The 19,715-nt window shown below is 41.7% G+C and overlaps 1 protein-coding gene across 4 annotated transcripts in view; it reads right to left on the bottom strand.

The window, feature by feature from the left end:
• The window catches only part of NFAT5 (nuclear factor of activated T cells 5), a 136,865-nt gene that overhangs the window by 58,513 nt on the left and 58,637 nt on the right, over positions 1–19,715 (bottom strand). The window contains exons 2-4 of one of the 4 annotated variants that reach the window (XM_074968988.1): positions 7,708–7,769; positions 6,701–7,259; positions 673–865 (exon numbers count right to left, since the gene is read on the bottom strand). In XM_074968988.1, the coding sequence (XP_074825089.1) occupies positions 673–865; positions 6,701–7,230 (723 nt within the window). In that variant the 5' untranslated portion in view covers positions 7,231–7,259; positions 7,708–7,769. The remainder of the gene's footprint in view (positions 1–672; positions 866–6,700; positions 7,260–7,707; positions 7,770–19,715) is intronic. The other 3 variants (XM_074968990.1, XM_074968987.1, XM_074968989.1) reach the window with 3 other exon arrangements.

Genomic DNA, 19,715 nt, shown 5'->3' with positions numbered 1-19,715 from the left:
TTAACATCAAGCCATTAATTCTTGTTCTGCTAGATTAAAGAGACCTTTAGTGTCTGGTATTTTGTCCACAGGAAGATACTTGTATACTATAATCAAGCAAGCTCTAAATCTTCTTTCTGAGAAGTTAAATTGATTGTGCTCCTTAAGTCTCTCAGGGTATGTCTAGACAGCAACTGGGAGCGAGCCTCCCAGCCCAGGTAGGCAGACTTGTGCTAGCTGCTAAAACTAGCTGTGTGGACTTTGGGTGCCAGCAGAGAGTCAGGCTAGCCACTGAGCTCTAGCCCACACAACCCCCATGGCTTAAGCTCTGGTTGCTAGACAGCGTGTCCTCCACACAGCTAGTTTTAAGTGCGCTATCCTGAGCTCTGCTAGCACAAATCTGTCTATCCGTACCGCAAGGCTCATGTAGACATGCCTGCACTGTAAGGCATTTTGTCCAGCCCTCAATTCATTTTTGTGGCTCTTCTCTGCGCCTTCGCTAATTTTGTGAAGCCTTTTTTTAAAATGTGGATTCCAGAACTGGATGCTGTATGCCAGTAACAGTCTAACCAATCAGCCACACAGAGGTAAATTCACTTCTCTGCTCCTACTCTCTACTCCTGCATATACATCCAAGGATGACATTAACCCTTTTCCCCACATCATTGCCATGCACTACTATAAACAGACTACCTTTACAGTTGGAAAACCTTGTTGTGTCCTGTCTTTCACTGAGCCTCGGCTGCCCTCAGTCAAGTACCGAGCTCTGTGCTGGGTCTCCGGCTGTACCACAATCTTCAGCTCCTTGCCTTCACTTTTAGTAGGATACTGACCACACAGCATCGGGCTCTTCTTCCCTCCGGCTCCTTTCTGGCTTTCTGATGCTCTGAGAAGTCCAAGCAGACCATTGAGAACATGTTATAAGAAATTCCCATATAAAAACAAATCAATGTAAAGAAGGGCCATAGAACAGAGGTGGGCAAACTACGGCCTGCAGGCCACATCCGGCCCACGGGACCGTCCTGTCCGGCCCCTCAGCTCCTGGCCCAGAAGGTTAGTCCCCGGCCCCTACCCCGCTGTTCCCCTCCCACGCAGCCTCAGCTCGCTGCGCGAGCAGTGGGGCTGCAAGCTCCTGTCGCTCTGAGCGGCATGGTAAGAGGGCAGCGGCAGCGTGCGTGCAGCAGTGCAAAAGTTGGCTAGGGAGTCCCGGGGGCAGTCAGGGGACAGGGAGCATGGATACGGTGTGGGAGTCCTGAGGGGCCTGTCAGAGGGTGGGGGTGTCAATAGGGGTCAGGGCAGTCAGGGGACAGGGAGCAAGGGGGATTGAATAGGATCCCAGGAGGCGTGATTTGGGGAGGGGAGGGTCCCAGGATGGGGCAGTCAGGGGACAAGAAGCAGGGGGGGGGTTGGATGGGTCAGAGGTTCTAAGGGGGACAGTCAGGGGGCAGGAAGTGGAAGGAGGTGAACAGGGGGTGGGGCAAGGCTGTTTCGGGGGCACAGCCTTCCCTACCCAGCCCTCCATACAGTTTTGTACCCCGATGTGGCCCTCGGGCCAAAAGGTTTGCCCATCCTTGCCATAGATTAAAAAAAATAAAATGGCAGGTGAAATATTTATAAGAGCAAATGTTTAAGTTAGACTTGTCTCACTGACAGAGAAGGAACCCTGGAGGGTAAGGCAGGACAATGCTTCCCTGTCTCCTCCATTCTATGAAAATATGAACTGTTTTTCACATAAATAGCAAAGGGGAAACCAATTAGCATTACTAGAATACATTAATAATAGGAGGAAGACATATATGGTCTTCCCAGTATATTGTATAATCAGAAAACGTAGGGAAAATGATATGCATATTTGTAATATGACCTAAAACCTCACCAGAATTAAGTTTAAATGATATAAATTTCTTCTTAGACAGAAAAACAGCCTCATGCCTGTCTCCTCCTGAATTTGCATGACCATGCAAGTTCACAACTAGTATTTGGCAATTTCTGTCAGATCAGATTGAGAAATTTATATGAAAAAGCTGTTTCAAAAGTATTTGGCTTAAGATGATTTGCCATAATTGCACTGATTTTAAAACAAACGCAGTGCATGCAACAAGACCGTCTTTTCCCAGGTGTTTGGTCTTCAAACGTACTGTATCTTGTGATCAGTTCCATAATTAAAACCTGAATGAAGAAGCCCTCCAAAGTATAACAACATTTCACAATCAATTTTTTTGTCCATTTTAAAGGATCAAGAGAGAATGTCTCACTGACCTTATACGGTGGAGGTTTGTAGAATATCATGAACCAAAGTCTGATAAACACCTTTACCAAGAGTGAACAGAACTATTCCCCTGGCAACTGGGGTAGGCTGGGAGAGGGCTTAATCAGTTTATGCAGAATGTACGTTTTAACTGTATCAACAATTAGTTTCTGCATTTATGTCTGTGAAGAAACCGTCTAAATGTCAACTAGCCAGTGTTGCCTTCTTGAGTGTGTGGATAGCCTGAAAAAAGGGAAAAGTGTGAGATTCCCTCGTTAGCAATTTGGCTGGGGAAGGAAAGGAAACCTCTTCTTCCTCCAGGCCATTCACTGATGGTGGACCTATTTCCTGGCAACTTTGCCAGCCTTAAACCTGGAGAGGCTATTTGCACTCTGATTGGAAGAGGTGATGGCCCATGGATTTACACAATGGTGGATCTGCAAAGTATCCAGCCTGAAATTCTCACTGTACAATACCACAGAGCAAGGCTCCATAATCTACAGGAAATGCACATCTTCTTTACAGGTTTCCCCAATGCCTTGCCTAACCCCTGTATAGCTGAACCACAGTAGTTTTGCTACAAGACACTTGCAACAAGTATGAATAAATCTTCTGACTAAGCATCTAGTGGATGATTTATCAAGGGCTGCAGAAACTTAATTTTGTGTATTTATGAAATATAACCTCTCAAGACTCAAACTGTCCTCTGAGCCCGTTATTTATTCAATCTTAGCACAGAATCCCAAAGTGCTTCACCAGACCTGTTTTGTAGGCTTGCTTTCAAATTAAAAGAAAAGATGTAGAACTTAGAGGTTATAAAAGCATACAAATTGCAACAGTACCATTTTATGGCAAGAAATCCTTATTATTCAGCTTCAGTGTAGCCAAACAACCTGTTAACACAAAAACCCCTTCCGTTTTATTTTCACCCAGTTTTTTTATTCTACAGAAACCCTCTTCCAGTTGGAACAATCTACACAAGTTCAATGAAACACTAAGTAAACAAATGTAGAGAGCAGTATGATTTACACTACCGTCCTAGTTAACCAAAAATACTAACTACATTCAAGGATTTTAGATTATCAGTTCTCCATAGTTCGTTAGGAAATTATTCCAATATACTAGCAGTTGAAAGAATGATGTTAAGTTTTGAGTCACTACATTTTCTCTGCTTTTCATGACATCCAGAATTTTAAATCATGTAATTAAACATGGGAATCAGAAAAGGAATGTTAAGCAATCTAATTATTATGAAAGTATAGTCATATTGTTCAGAGCTCTGAGATTGGGATTCACATTTCTTTGCCTTTACAGCTCACCTAATTACCTATATCACAAGAGAATTCTCAATACAGAAACATATGGGTCACACATTTTGATCTCTCACACTCAGAATTCCAGCTAAACAGATTAATGAAGGACACTAAGAGCATAGAAATTTTGATGGGAAGGACAGACAGACATGTGACCTATTAAAAGTATATACACATTTAATACTTTGGCCTCCCCAGGTTACCTATGTGTTTTCTTTAATTATTCTACTTTTGAATCCTGAGTTACCTTGCTTGGTAAAATACTCCACATATACTGTGTTATTTTTCTTTGAAGCGGTACTGATTGCCAATTATTTGGAATGTTTTCCCCTTACGAGTTTCTTGAAATTATGGTTATTATTTACAATCTAATTACCTATATTAGAGAGGAATTTTAAATATTTCACTGGAATCCCTCTCATTTGTCCCTGTTCCCAACTATAAAGGGGAGCTGGTATTTCTACACTGTCCTTCTAAATTCAGTTACCTTTTACTCCCAGAATCAGTGGCATTCCATTTTCCACGCCTGTGCAAACAGCAACAGTAATATTTTACATATACTTATTTATTAATTAGCTTAATGGGTATCAGAACCAAACAAATCATTCTGACTGGCATGGACATTCAAGGCTGGCATGGACATTCGAACGAACTGCCAAAGCCAAATGCTTTTAGTAGAACACATTCCATGACGCCTACTCAATATCTCAACATCCTATTTTTGTTTTATTTGTTTCTTCATTGTCCTGATAACTTAAAATGTGTGCCATCTGAACCACAGCTGGTCCAAATGAAGACTTGAGACTAATAGTGAGACTGAGACTTGGCATGATTCCAATGGAGGAACAGGAATCCTCCTGTTTGCCCTGGAAAATCATCAAAAATCAAAGCCTTTTTAAAAGGCTTTCACAAACTCTCTTCACAGTTTCTATGGAAGTGGGTTTTTTTCCCCTAGCTCTGACAGAAGATTAGAAGTCTCTTCTGAGGCAGCTAGTATTTCAATTGCATGAATTAGCAAATATAACAAATGTCATCATCCTCCCTCTTCTCCTGATGCCAAAATGTGAGTCAACTAACTTGTCTGAGCTCCACTAGGCAGAAAAGCAAAAATCTACAGTCACTCCTACAATCTATGTTTGTAGTGCTGCATCTCTGTACTCTAGACATAGATGTCCCCCCCCCCCCCTCCCCCGGTCCATTTCTGTATACACCGGACACTTGCTAGAACGCGGGATTTGGGATCCATGCGTGGTACTGCGTTAACGCGGGGACTGCATTAAAATGAATTCCAATTAAACTAATTAAATTTGGAATCCATGGCCGCGACCACGTTATGTGTGAATTTGCGCTATATAGACGCACGTTCTAGCAAGGGTCCGGTGTACTACCCACTTCTAAGACTAAAGCATCTACTTTTAACTAGAATCTGCTACCTGGAACTTTATCAATTTTTTTCTTACAATCTAGATATATTGTATAATGCATACTACTATAATCAACCTTGTTCCCAATGTTCCAAAAGGTTAAGGCTATATAAACATAACCTTTCCTTTATTAATGCATGCTGCTTAGCTCCTGTTATGGTAGTAATGAACATTTTGCTAGTTTCTTCATTATTAAAGCTACAGAGGTCACACGTCTGCAGCTTACTAAACCTGTGCTCCCTGTCTGGAGAAAACTTCTATGCACACACAATTCTTGTCTACAGGAAGAGCACTTCTTTCCATGGTAACTGATAATTGCCTTCTTTCCTGTAAGCTTGGTGCAACCTTGTTTTCTAGCTTTCCAAACAATTTATTTATTAATCTGAGAAGCTACAAATCGATTTTAAATACTTAATATTTCACAATATTATAAACTTTTCCTGGTGAACTTATCACCAAGATGTTGGACTGTTTCACTTATACGTCTAGACCATTTGTGGTAAACAGACAAAAAATTGTTCCATTGATCAAGTACTTTTTTGCAGAAGGCAAGAGGAAAAGACTGGGTGGCAATGTTTCCTCTACATCCTTTGTTGAGCCTGGTTCTCATCTTACCAAATGAGATATCTACCATGAAGCCGCAGGCCACTCTGGAGAGTTTCTTAGAATCACTTTCTCAAAGCAACATTTTAAGTATGGAACTGCAATGACCCTGGGAACACAGACTAAAGGCTGTTTCCCTTAGGAATATGAAAAGCTCATCTTTCCAGTCAGTCATATTTTAATGTTCACCATTCCAGTGATGAACATTAGAACACATTGCAAGCACATACATAAAAGTAAAATATAAATCTACCCACTTGACTGTAGTATAAAAATAAGTACTAAAGAAGCCACAGATAAAAAAAAAACAAAAAACAAACCCCCCCCCAACAAACTACTGTAAACTCATGGACGTTTTCTCTCTCTAAAGCAACTACTGAAATGTATTTAGTAAACTGTGTGAAGTGGTAGAGATGAGAGACCACCACCCAGGCTTGCCCACATACGAACACACACATGCACACAACCCAGAAGCACAGAGAGAAACAGGATTAGAGATTTATTTCTGAAAATCAAATACAGAAGTGAGTTCACATGAAAAACAAAATTTGGTTCAGCATATAATCTTAACATTTTATCAAATAAAAAGTGAAAGACGTGTTAATTTAAATGCTGAAAAATCGTAACAAGCAATTAACTTCTATATCCATCGCTCTCTCTATTTGATAAATAGAAAGACAGACAGACAAGCAGATAAAATGTATCAACTGAGATCCTCACATAAAAATCTGAACAAGGTATTTTTAGGAAGACAGTGTAGAACAGTTGTAAGATCTCTTCAGTACTTATAGCTCTTTTTAAATAGACTTTTTACAGATGGAGCCATAGAACTGAAAAGCTTTCTATCCTTTGGGAATCTCAATCCACTGGGGAAAAAAACTTGGATAATCTCACCAGTACTGGACTGAATAACTAACTAAGCCTAGAATATGTTATATTGCAATAAATCTTAGCTTTACTTCTCTGTAAAGCTTAGCAATTTTAGAAGAAACTTATGAACTAAGATATAAAAGGGAAAGAGAGGCTGTGTTTATGTGAAAACCTGAGTAGAACACTTGAGAAAAGTCAGGAGTATGTTTTATTAGCTTGGTGTTACATATGGTGATAGAACTTTAAAAAATGTAGATACCAACCCATTTCCTGCTTTTGAGTTGCCTTTGCTGTCCGTGCTGAGCTGAGAAAGGACATAGTGAGGCGCTTTGGCACTGTCGGCATCAAATATATCCATGCTGGATCCTTCACAATCTCGACGTTTGATCCCTGGCCTCTGCTTTGGATTTCGTTTGCGTGATTTACGTGGCACCTCAGTGTTATCATTGTAGGAACTGGTGCTCATGTTACTGAAGTTGGAGGGGGAATCCTCCATCCACATAATGCAGCTCTGCTCTGATTCCAATCCACACCCTTCATCTTGGCAGGACATCTGACTGTTATCCAGCAAATCCTCAGGTGGTGGTGAGATGTACAGGACTGTATGTCTCTTCGGCATTGATTGTTGCTGCTGGACTGTGTTACTGGTTAACTGCTTTTCACTTACCCCTCGGTTACTTACCCCCACGACTGAGGAGCAGCTCTCCACTTGCATAGCCTTGCTGTCGGTGACTGAGGTAGAGTAAATGGTAGGACTGGAAGAGGTGGTAAAGGAGCTGCAAGCACCGCCCATGGAGGAAGAGGAGGGAGCTGAAGAAGCATCTGCGGTGTACAATTCAGAAGTAAATACAAGATACATGTTTGCACCTGTGCTGGCTATAGCAGTCCCATTGAAATAATGTGATTTGTAAACTGATTTTTCCCCCAAATGAAATTTGGAATTTGGTAAGTTTGAAAATGTAAATGCTTCAAGCAATACAAGGTCTAAGCAATACAATATTATTTTTGAAGTGTCCAAATGGTACTTAAACTTTTGAACGATAATCAGTTACGTTTTTAGTTAACTTTAGGTCATAAAAAAGGCTGCAAGCAAACAACAAGGCTTTTATTGCTTCAACTGGACTAATCATTTTATCTAAAACAATGGAAACCCCAATGCAAAATGTACGCTTGTAGTCCACATTCAATGCCAATTAAACCATTCATTATTAGAATTTTTTGAAAAGACGGGACTGTGCTTAGCCACAAAATATTAAAATAAGTTTCTAACCTATGAAGCAGAGAACTACAGGTCATTTTTAATGCAGACACTCCCTGCTTCAGAGGCAAATCCTGGAATAAAAATATGAGAAAATAAATGAGAAAATTGCTGCTGATTCCAGATATCAATTATAAAATGAGAAATAAAATATAAAATCAACTGAATTGTAGGCAAAATGGAACTGGTACCAGTCACTATGATATGGGTTGTTTATTGTGTAGGTTCAGAACAGGGACAAAACTGATTTGTAGCATGCTGAGCATGGAAAGATAAAAGGCCACTAGGAACTCAGAGGCTGAAGAAGTCAGCATCAGATTACATACCCCCATCTCCCAGGAACTTGTTAGCTGGTCCCCTTAAATACAGAGTTAAAAGCCATATAGAACCAGTGAGGGGACAGAACTCTTAGTTCAATCATGCCTCAGTGTCCTCAGAGACATTAATAAAGTCCTACACCTATCTACCCACCTACTCTAGCAAAAATTATTTGACTAACTAAACTGGTAACCCTACAGATCAGACTGCCCTTGATACAGGAAAGCAGGACTAAGGGTTCAACAACAACAAAAACAGAAGATTTTTGAAGAGCAACAGGGTCATTTCTGCTAAAGATTTTTTTTTAAAATAAATCTCTCAAAACTTGACATATCAATCAGCAAGTTAACAAAAACAAAGAAGGTTAAAATTCAAGTAGATGTTTTCAATGATAGTAGCTTATTGCAGAACAACTCACAGAACTTTATGTTTTACATCAGATTGTAAACCCTCCAGGGAAGGAACTATTTTCTTCTGTTTTTATAGTACTGACCACACCAAAACTCAAGCAACAAATACCACCACCACAAACTTCAAAGGGAAATAAACCTAAACTGGAGATCTCAGAGAATTAAAAAAGGAGAAAAAACAGTTTTTTGTTTAACCATGAAGTGAATATTTATTTTCAGGTATAGTAAAAATGAGAAAATCATACAAAACCCCAGTGTATTTGTGATTAAAATTGAAGAATCAGAACCATATGAAGAGTCATTAAAAATGAAGGCTGTTTTTAAAACAAAAAAAAAACTTAGAGGTTTTTCTGTTCCAAGTGAAATGAAAAATAATCCCTATCTGTGGTTAAGTTTTAAGAGAAATTTACTTGTCAGTACAGTTTATCAATAAATTACTCTTTTGGCTATGTAGAAAGAGACTCCCTTCCTCTACCTCCTGGACAAGCTGAATGATACCAGTTCCATTTTCCAGTTTGTTCCTTGGTAAATGTAGTGGCTGAAGCTGGAGGATTCAGTCACTGTGAACTGCATTCAAATTTAAAGACAAATTTATCTGTTTTGTAGCATGCATTAATACAATGCTTCTTCTGTAGAAACATTTATAAAATTGGAAAAAAAACTTCTTCATCTAGATATTAATTTCAGTGACAATATTTAGGAGCTGATTTGCAACCACTTTGAGCTGAGAAAGATTGTTACCATACATGTTTTTACCTTGTTTAGTTAGCAGCAACAGCATTAGTTTCCATTTAGTATTTGTAAACTCACCCACATAGAAATAAGAGTGTGCAGCACGCACCCGGCACGTGTGCTGCATGCAAGGTTTGCAAGTGGAATACATGAAGCATTCAGCAATAATGCTGCAGACTGGTCCTGCAGCAGAGCAACATTTTCCCTTCTTAGGTATCAATCCGTTTACAGATTGAACGAAACACCATGCACATCCAGAATGCAGAATATGAACATGTCATGGATCCCTGCCCATGACAAACATTTTAACTGGAGTAATAAACAATTACACAGCTGACCCTTGAGTCACATAACAAAGTTCTAAAATTGGGATAAAGGTGATCACCCTTCTGCAGAATTTAGTGTTAAGGATTACTTGTGGAAACGTTTTGTAGCAAATATTAAAGTAAACATTAAAATGAGCTCTTCTAAAGAAGCATTCATGTGAAAAACCAAAGCAGCAGAATTTAGCACTTTATACATGCAAGTCTGCACTGGGACAGGTATACCAAATGGTGATCATATCCTGCATCTAAAATAGAAACCCTAGAAACCCAACAGACGAATTTTATCTTAATTTTTGTGGAAAAAAACCTTTGGCACGCAGCCCATCAGGAAAAGCTGCTGGGGGCTGCGGGAAGCAGTGGCCAGTACATCCCTCAGCCCGCACCGCTTCCCGCAGCCCCCATTGGCCTGGAATGGTGAACCGCGGCCAGTGGGAGCTGCAATGGGCTGAACCTGCGGACGCTGCAGGTAAACAAACCGTCCAGGCCCGCCAACGGCTTTCCCTGACGGGCCGCGTGCCAAAGGTTGCTGATCCCTGATGTAAACAATATTATTTATTAGCACAAAGCAAAATAGCTGGTAACGCCAACACTGTCTGAGGTCACCAGCAAACAATATTTCAAACTTTAATCATAAATACTACCAGGTTCCAAAACAAATTTCCTCTGTATTTTTAAGAGAATTTGAAGGAAATATATATTCTCCTAGAGGGACCAGTTGCACTGTATTCCAATTAGCAGGGATGTCCTGTGTATTGGTAATGAGGGAAACAAATGGCAAGCTAAACGAATACTGTTTAATACAATCCAAATATCCTTCTCTTTTGCTATATATTCTCAAAAGCATTCAAATATCATCCGTTAATATGCAACTGTTAAAATATATGTATAGCTTTGTGAAGTTCAGTGTTTTTCCGATCATACCTCAAAAATATACAAACAGCAGCACGAGGATCACATCAATCACAGAAGCAGATGATTTATTTTCTGCCATTATACAAATCCAGGCAAATTTGAAATGTATTTTTGAGGATAAATCAGTGTAAATGTGCTTTCTAAACATTTCAAGTTATGCCACTACTAAAAATAATGCAACTATTTCATGTTTATAGGTAGAGCCAATAGGTCTCCAGCCAATTTATCCTCTTCCTAGTTTAAAGTGTAAACAAGTATGATCAGCCAGGTATGAATTCATGAAGTTACTATAATGAATAATAAATCAACATATTTTATATAATTTCATTTTGTTTTTTAACTCTAAATATATTTGGAGCCAGTGACAATCTATGCATATATCTTATGCACAAAAGGGATCCCTTGGTTGAATATGCTGCATTTAAACATTTTTTATTCCAAGTTTTCAATACTTTAATCTTCATTGGTCCTGTTTTAAAACTTGAGAGCATTTTTCCATTTCCTACCTTTTCAGAAATTATCCAACAGAAAAAGGAATTGTTTCCAAGAATACAGGAATTGAGCATTGTCATAAATATAAAGGGAAGGGTAAACACCTTTAAATCCCTCCTGGCCAGAGGAAAAACCCTTTCACCTGTAAAGGGTTAAGAAGCTAAGATAACCTCGCTGGCACCTGACCAAAATGACCAATGAGACGACAAGATACTTTCAAAGCTGGGGGCAGGGGGGAGGGGAGGGGGAGAAACAAAAGTTCTCTCTGTCTGTGTGATGCTTTTGCCAGGACCAGAGCAGGAATGCACGTCAGAACTCCTGTAAAGAGTTAGTAAGCAATCTAGTTAGATATGTGTTAGATTCTGTTTTGTTTAAATGGCTGATAAAATAAGTTGTGCTGAATGGAATGTAGATTCCTGTTTGTGTGTCTTTTTGTAACTTATGGTTTTGCCTAGAGGGATTCTCTGTGTTTTGAATCTGATTACCCTGTAAGGTATTTACCACCCTGATTTTACAGAGGTGATTCTTTTACTTTTTCTTTAATAAAAATTCTTCTTTTAAGAACCTGATTGCTTTTTCATTGTTCTTAAGATCCAAGGGTTTGGGTCTGTGTTCACCGATGCAAATTGGTGAGGATTTTTATCAAGCCTTCCCCAGGAAAGGGCGTGTAAAGCTTGGGGGGAGACGTTTCCAAGTGGGCACTTCCCCTGTTCTTTATATAACACTTTGATGGTGGCAGCTTTTAACCTAAGCTGGTAAGAAGCAGCTTACGGGGTCTTTCATGCAGGTCCCCACATCTGTACCCTAGAGTTCAGAGTGGGGAAGGAACCTTGACATGGTGGCAGAGCCGTGGGATTAATTTGAAATCATTGAGTTTTTTTTTTAAACCAGAAGCACAGAAGGATTAAAAGGAGGATTTTAAAAGATTTTAAAGGGTTTTGTAAAAGGGGACAAAGCAACAAGCATAATAAAAGGGATTTGTCTTTTGTGAGCTGGAGTTTTCTCTACCTAAAGGCAGGGTAGTTAACCTCCTGCAGGGAAATTCACAAGTTCTTCACAGACCTGAAGAGGTGGGGTTTTTTTTAGCTAAGAACAACTAGAGGGTTATTCTGTCTCTTTGCCTGGAGACAAAGGTGTTTGGTTTTTTTTTTTTAAAAAGGATTTTTCCACAGGCTGACAATCACTATCAGAGAACATCGGTATCCAGGTACAGCACCACCTCTTTTTTTTTTGACAAGCCAAGTTTTTCTTTGTTTTTAACTAACTTTACACCCGAGGGTTAGAAATAAAACAGAGAGGCAAACATGACAGAGCACAAGGCAGAAACAGCCAAAGAGACTGCCCACAGGAGAGCTATGGAGGCAAAGGAAAAAGAAATGGAGGAGAAGAAAAAAGAGAGGAAGCATGAACTGGAGCTGGAGAAGGTAAGGGCTGAGCGGAATCTACTGGATAACCCTAACCATCCTTCCCCAACAATCCACAAATGGGAGCGACTGTGTCCACAGTATGATGAATCCAGTGATATTGCTGAATATTTTCTCACCTTTGAGAGACTGTGCACTCTCCATAAAATTCCTGAAGCTCACAAGATGACCACCTTGGTCGCAAAATTGACTGGAAGAGCTCTGGACATATTCAATAAGATGCCTATTGATGAGGCTTCTAACTATAATAAATTCAAGGATTTGGTTTTAAAGCAATTTCAAATTACACCTGAAATGTACAGAGTAAAATTTCGAACCCTTAAGAGAGGGCCTGGACTAAGTAATGTGGCTTATCTAAACCAGATGAAGGATCTGTTAGATAAATGGGTCCAAGGAAGGGGTGTCAGCAGCTTTGAAGGAATGTGTGATTTGATAACTCAGGAGCAATTCCTGAATATGTCCAAGGAGGAAATAAAACAGTGTTTATGGGATAAGGAAATGGACTCAGCAGAAAGTCTTGCTTCTTATGCTGATCGATACGAGCAGTCCCAGACCGCCAGAGAGGCAGGGCAAGCCAGAACAAAATGGGTGGAGGGAGGAGAGCGGAACAACCCTGGTCGCAGTTGGATCAGATACCAGAATGGACACCCTCAGACCACACCCTACTACCGGGGGCAGCCCAAGGCCCCAACTACACACCACAGAATACTCCAGACACCTTATCGTCCTGCCACTCCGTTCTCCAGCAACCCACCTCGCCCCAGTGACCCGTCAGCTGGACGATGTTTTAAATGTAACGAGCCGGGGCATGTGAAGGCCAACTGCCCCAAGAACCCCAACAGATTACAGTTCATTGCACCGGAATCATACCAGAGGTCCTCAGGCCCAGATACCTCCCAGATATCCTCGGAGCGGAGGGAAACTGAGTGTGGGCAGGAAGAAGGTCACCGCGTGGAGGGACACCGGAGCAAAAGTGTCGGCTATCCATGCTTCCTTAGTGGACCCCAATTTAATCAACCCAGAGATCCAAGTGACAATTCAACCCTTCAAGTCCAACTCTTTCAATTTGCCTACAGCCAAGTTGCCTGTCCAGTACAAGGGCTTGTCAGGAACGTGGCCTTTTGCAGTATGATGATGATTATCCTATCCCCATGCTGTTGGGGGAAGACTTGGCCAATCATGTGAAGCTAGCTAAGAGGATGGGAATGGTCACCCGCAGCCAGGCTAAGCAAGTCGTCACGCCTCGCTCTCTTCCGGAAACTTCTACCATGAGCTGGTCACAGGTGATGGAACCGGACCCCACGCCAACATCTGCAACAGCAGCAGTGGATCCAATCCCAGAGACCCAGACAGAGCCAGCCCCAGAACCGGAACCGGTGGAACAACCAGCACCTGAACCACTGCCCGCACTGAATCCAGTACTTGCAACCCCAACACCAGAGGGCCCCACTGAACCGGAACCGGCAGCAGCTGATAACCCTACACCAGAGGCTCAGCTTGGGCCTGAACCCCAACATAGTGCACCAATGGAGAGCGGTTCACAGTCAACGGAAACAGCCCCATCCCCTACATCGCTTCCAGGGGGACCAAGCCTAGGTCCACAATCCAATGAGGAACTGATGTCTCCAGCATCAAGGGAACAGTTCCAGACAGAACAGGAAGCAGATGAAAGCCTCCAGAGAGCTTGGACGGTGGCACGGAGCAACCCACCGCCTCTCAGCTCTTCTAATAGATCCAGGTTTGTTATAGAAAGAGGACTTTTATACAAGGAAACTCTTTCTGGTGGATACCAGGAAGACTGGCATCCTCAGAGACAGTTGGTAGTTCCAACTAAGTACCGGGGGTCAAGCTCTTGAGCTTAGCCCACGATCATCCTAGTGGTCATGCTGGGGTGAACAAGACCAAAGACCATTTGGGGAGGTCATTCCACTGGGAGGGAATGGGCAAGGATGTTTCTACTTATGTCCGGTCTTGTGAGGTATGCCAAAGAGTGGGAAAACCCCAAGACCAGGTCAAAGCCTCTCTCCAGCCACTCCCCATCATTGAAGTTCCATTTCAGCGAGTAGCTCTGGATATTCTGGGTCCTTTTCCGAAAAAGACACCCAGAGGGAAGCAGTACATACTGACTTTCATGGATTTTGCCACCTGATGGCTGGAAGCAATAGCTCTAAGCAACACCAGGGCTAAAAGTGTGTGCCAGGCACTAGCAGACATTTTTGCCAGGGTAGGTTGGGCCTCCGACATCCTCACAGATCAGGAACTAATTTCCTGGCAGGAACTATGAAAAGCCTTTGGGAAGCTCATGGGGTGAATCACTTGGTTGCCACCCCTTACCATCATCAAACAAATGGCCTGGTAGAGAAATTTAATGGAACTTTGGTGGCCATGATAAGTAAATTCGTAAATGAGCACTCCAATGATTGGGACCTAGTGTTGCAGCAGTTGCTCTTTGCCTACAGAGCTGTACCACATCCCAGTTTAGGGTTTTCACCATTTGAACTTGTATATGGCCGTGAGGTTAAGGGGCCATTACAGTTGGTGAAGCAGCAATGGGAGGGGTTTACAACTTCTCCAGGAACTAACATTCTGGACTTTGTAACCAACCTACAAAACACCCTCCGAACCTCTTCAGCCCTTGCTAAAGAAAACCTATAGGATGCTCAAAAAGAGCAAGAAGCCTGGTATGATAAACATGCCAGAGAGCGGTCCTTCAAAGTAGGGGATCAGGTCATGGTCTTAAAGGCACTCCAGGCCCATACAATGGAAGCGTCGTGGGAAGAGCCATTCACGGTCCAAGAGCACCTGGGAGCTGTTAATTATCTCATAACATTCCCCACCTCCAACCGAAAGCCTAAGGTGTACCATATTAATTCTCTAAAGCCCTTTTATTCCAGAGAATTAAAGATTTGTCAGTTTACAGCCCAGAGAGGAGATGACGCTGAGTGGCCTGAAGGTGTCTACTACGAAGGGAAAAGTGCTGGTGGTGTGGAAGAGGGGAACCTCTCCATGACCCTTGGGCGTATGCACCGACAGCAGATCAAGGAGCTGTGCACTAGCTACGCGCCGACGTTCTCAGCCACCCCAGGACTGACTGAACGGGCATACCACTCCATTGACACAGGTAATGCTCACCCAATTAAAGTCCAACCTTACCGGGTGTCTCCTCAAACTCCTAAAACTGCTATAGAATGGGAGATCCAGGATATGCTACAGATGGGGGTAATCCGCCCCTCTGGCAGTGCATGGGCATCTCCAGTGGTTCTAGTTCCCAAACCAGATGGGGAGATACGTTTCTGCGTGGACTACCGTAAGCTAAATGCTGTGACTCGCCCAGACAACTATCCAATGCCACGCACAGATGAACTATTAGAGAAACTGGGATGGGCCCAGTTCATCTCTACCTTGGACTTAACCAAGGGGTACTGGCAGGTACCGCTAGATGAATCCGCCAAGGAAAGCTCAGCCTTCACCACACATGTCCGGCTGTATGAATTTAATGTACTCCCTTTTGGGCTGCGGAATGCACCCGCCACCTTCCAAAGACTTGTAGGTGGTCTCCTAGCAGGATTGGGAGAATATGCAGTCGCCTACCTTGACGATGTGGCCATATTTTCGGATTCCTGGGCAGAACACATGGAACATCTACAAAAAGTCTTCGAGCGCATAAGGGAGGCAGGACTAACTGTTAAGGCTAAGAAGTGTCAAATAGGCCTAAACAGAGCGACTTATCTTGGACACCAGGTGGGTCAAGGAACTATCAACCCCCCTACAGGCCAAAGTGGATGCTATCCAAAAGTGGCCTGTCCCAAAGTCAAAGAAACAGGTCCAATCCGTCTTAGGCTTGGCCGGATATTACAGGCGATTTGTACCACAATACAGCCAAATCGCCACCCCACTGACAGACCTAAACAAAAAAAAACAGCCAAATGCCGTTCAGTGGACCGAAGAGTGTCAGAAGGCCTTTAACCAGCTTAAAGCGACACTCATGTCTGACCCTGTGCTAAGGGCCCCAGACTTTGACAAACCATTCCTAGTAACCACAGATGCGTCCGAACGTGGTGTGGGAGCAGTTTTAATGCAGGAAGGACCGGATCAAGAATTCCATCCTGTAGTGTTTCTCAGCAAGAAGCTGTCTGAGAGGGAAAGCAATTGGTCAGTCAGTGAAAAAGAATGTTACGCCATTGTCTCTGCTCTGGAAAAGCTACGCCCATATATTTGGGGACGGCGTTTCCACCTGCAAACCGACCATGGTGCGCTGGAGTGGCTTCATACTGCCACGGGAAATAACAAAAAACTTATTCGGTGGAGTTTAGCTCTCCAAGATTTTGATTTCGACATCCAACACATCTCAGGAGCTTCTAACTAAGTGGCTGATGCACTCTCCCGTGAGAGTTTCCCGGAATCAACTGATTAAAATCGTCTTTGAGATGTGGAAAATATTGTTAGTCTTTATATACTTGGTAGTATATTTAGAGGTGCATGTGTCTTATTAACTCTGTTTTCTCCTAGAGCTCCAGAAAGAAATCACAGCCAGCGTTTCACCCTATCTGTGATTTGGGGGCTGTGTCATAAATATAAAGGGAAGGGTAAACACCTTTAAATCCCTCCTGGCCAGAGGAAAAACCCTTTCACCTGTAAAGGGTTAAGAAGCTAAGATAACCTCGCTGGCACCTGACCAAAATGACCAATGAGACGACAAGATACTTTCAAAGCTGGGGGCAGGGGGGAGGGGAGGGGGAGAAACAAAAGTTCTCTCTGTCTGTGTGATGCTTTTGCCAGGACCAGAGCAGGAATGCACATCAGAACTCCTGTAAAGAGTTAGTAAGCAATCTAGTTAGATATGTGTTAGATTCTGTTTTGTTTAAATGGCTGATAAAATAAGTTGTGCTGAATGGAATGTAGATTCCTGTTTGTGTGTCTTTTTGTAACTTATGGTTTTGCCTAGAGGGATTCTCTGTGTTTTGAATCTGATTACCCTGTAAGGTATTTACCACCCTGATTTTACAGAGGTGATTCTTTTACTTTTTCTTTAATAAAAATTCTTCTTTTAAGAACCTGATTGCTTTTTCATTGTTCTTAAGATCCAAGGGTTTGGGTCTGTGTTCACCGATGCAAATTGGTGAGGATTTTTATCAAGCCTTCCCCAGGAAAGGGGGTGTAAGGCTTGGGGGGGATATTTTCGGGGGAGACGTTTCCAAGTGGGCACTTCCCCTGTTCTTTGTATAACACTTTCGTGGTGGCAGCTTTTAACCTAAGCTGGTAAGAAGCAGCTTACGGGGTCTTTCATGCAGGTCCCCACATCTGTACCCTAGAGTTCAGAGTGGGGAAGGAACCTTGACAAGCATACAACAACCAGAATGTCAGAAAAACCCCACTTGTGTCCTGCAAAATTAGAGTACAAACACAGGCCTTTCCCAATTTAAGCATTTTCTTTTTGATTTAGAGTGTAAATTATTCACTGTAGAGACACATTAGGCTACTATTCTTATCTGATAGCTTAGTTACTTGTGCTTTAACAGTGCTTACCAAAACCCACAAATATTAAATTTTGTTTACTTAGATATTGTTACTATATTCTGTATTTGCACATTTGAAATAAAGATTGACTATTAGTAAGACTTAGCTACAATTTTATTAAAATTATTTTAGAATTAAAATTTTATATGATATAAGCCACGTGCATTTTTTGATGGGGTATGCAGCCACGGGACCATAAATGCTAATAAAACAGGTCTGCAAGTATATTTTGTATTTAAATCCTTTCAGATTAGAGTATGGCGGATCATTGTTAGAAACTAAAACCCTTCAAGCTATTCTGAACTTCACTTCTATTCGATATGAAGTTAGCAGAAATGAAGAAACTAACTTTCATAATCTGTTGCCTCCGCTCCTGCAAATATTTCTGCATAAAGCCAAACAGATTGATACAGAACAAGCATTTTAACACAAGGCATTTCCTGTTCTCTTTCAGGCAACACAATTTACACATTAATAGTCAGATGCAGTTCTATAGTTTGTAAATGAAAGAACCTAAACTAACCAAGAACTGTAACTTAACATATTTGATCAGTGCTGGAGTTTATAATACAAATCAAGAACAAACATCTATTTCTCTGCACTATTTCTAGAAGGACTGATGCATAATTTCTAGTTGGTCATAGCATCAGTTCACTCATGTTTGCTTCCAACAAGCTGAAAGCTGCCTATTAGTCCCAAGTGACCATCTCACTTTCAGGGCAGTAAAACAGTGTTATTTTCACAGCCTCTTCTTTCTATGAATTGGAATAATTTAGGTTCTTTCTGAAAATAAAAAGCAGCCAGAAAGCAGACAGTGGGGAAAAAGGGATGCAGTGTCCATGTGGCACAAATGCATGCTGCCAAATTCACAGGCTAGTATCAGGAAGAGTGGGAATGCAAAGCTAAGAGCATTCCCATGTGCAAATTAGTGCTGGATTTTGTTTTACAACAATTTGTTTATTGAAAAGGAAAGAAACATTAGCTCCTGAATTACCGACTAAGGCCACGTTATATATTTCTATAATTCTGTGAAGTCAAACAAGACTTTCAGCCTTTAAAATAATTATGGGGGGTGGGATGATCACTGCTTGCCATGGAGGGAGTTGCAGTCTTTAAAAATAGCTTAAGAGGAGCCAATCCTTGTTCCATGAAATCCTTGTTCACTCTCTTCACAGAAATCCTTCACTACTACAAGGATTCACAAACCCTCAAAAAGAAACAAATGCCTTACTACCGACATGCAATGTGAGTCACATCCCACAGTGGAAATTGTAAGATTTTAAATGCAACTATGCGAGATCTTTTTGTTTTTTTAAGTATTCCAACCCCCTGTGCATGAACATCCACTACATACAAGAAGTCATTAAGAACTCTCCTTATTTTTCAGGGCCTAGCATGTGTGCCATGTGGTCCACTACAGGCTGTTAGAAAACCATTGGTGACAAAAATGAAAATTCCATCAACACAGAGGATAAAGTTTGGGACATTATAGGTAAGGTCCTACTTAACTTGCGATACAGTGGAAATCGCAGATTTCTCAATATTAGGCTTCCACCGCAATTCTGACAGCAGGAGCCCCCGCTCTCAGCCCCGGGACCCTGACAGCAGAAAAATCGCAGAAAAATAATAATGGGCTTTATTACTTCAAATAAGGCCCATTATTCCCTCTTCGCAATTGTCCATGTCTTGTCTGCAACTCAACCACATTTGTGTGACAATCATCCCGCAATTCAAATAGGGCCTTATTTATAGGCCTAATGCACGGAGTGTGGCCCTCCAGGAGTATTATTTATATACCTTACATGCTGTATTCTTGGCAATATTTGACTTTTTCAGAATAAAACAGAAGGATGCTACATACATAATTTCAAGCATCAACCCTGGTGTTG

The sequence above is a fragment of the Natator depressus genome, chromosome 12, assembly GCF_965152275.1.
Source record: "Natator depressus isolate rNatDep1 chromosome 12, rNatDep2.hap1, whole genome shotgun sequence".
NCBI classification, from domain to species: domain Eukaryota; kingdom Metazoa; phylum Chordata; order Testudines; family Cheloniidae; genus Natator; species Natator depressus.
Note: the sequence above shows the minus strand (reverse complement) of the source record. Positions and strands in the feature narration are given on the sequence as shown.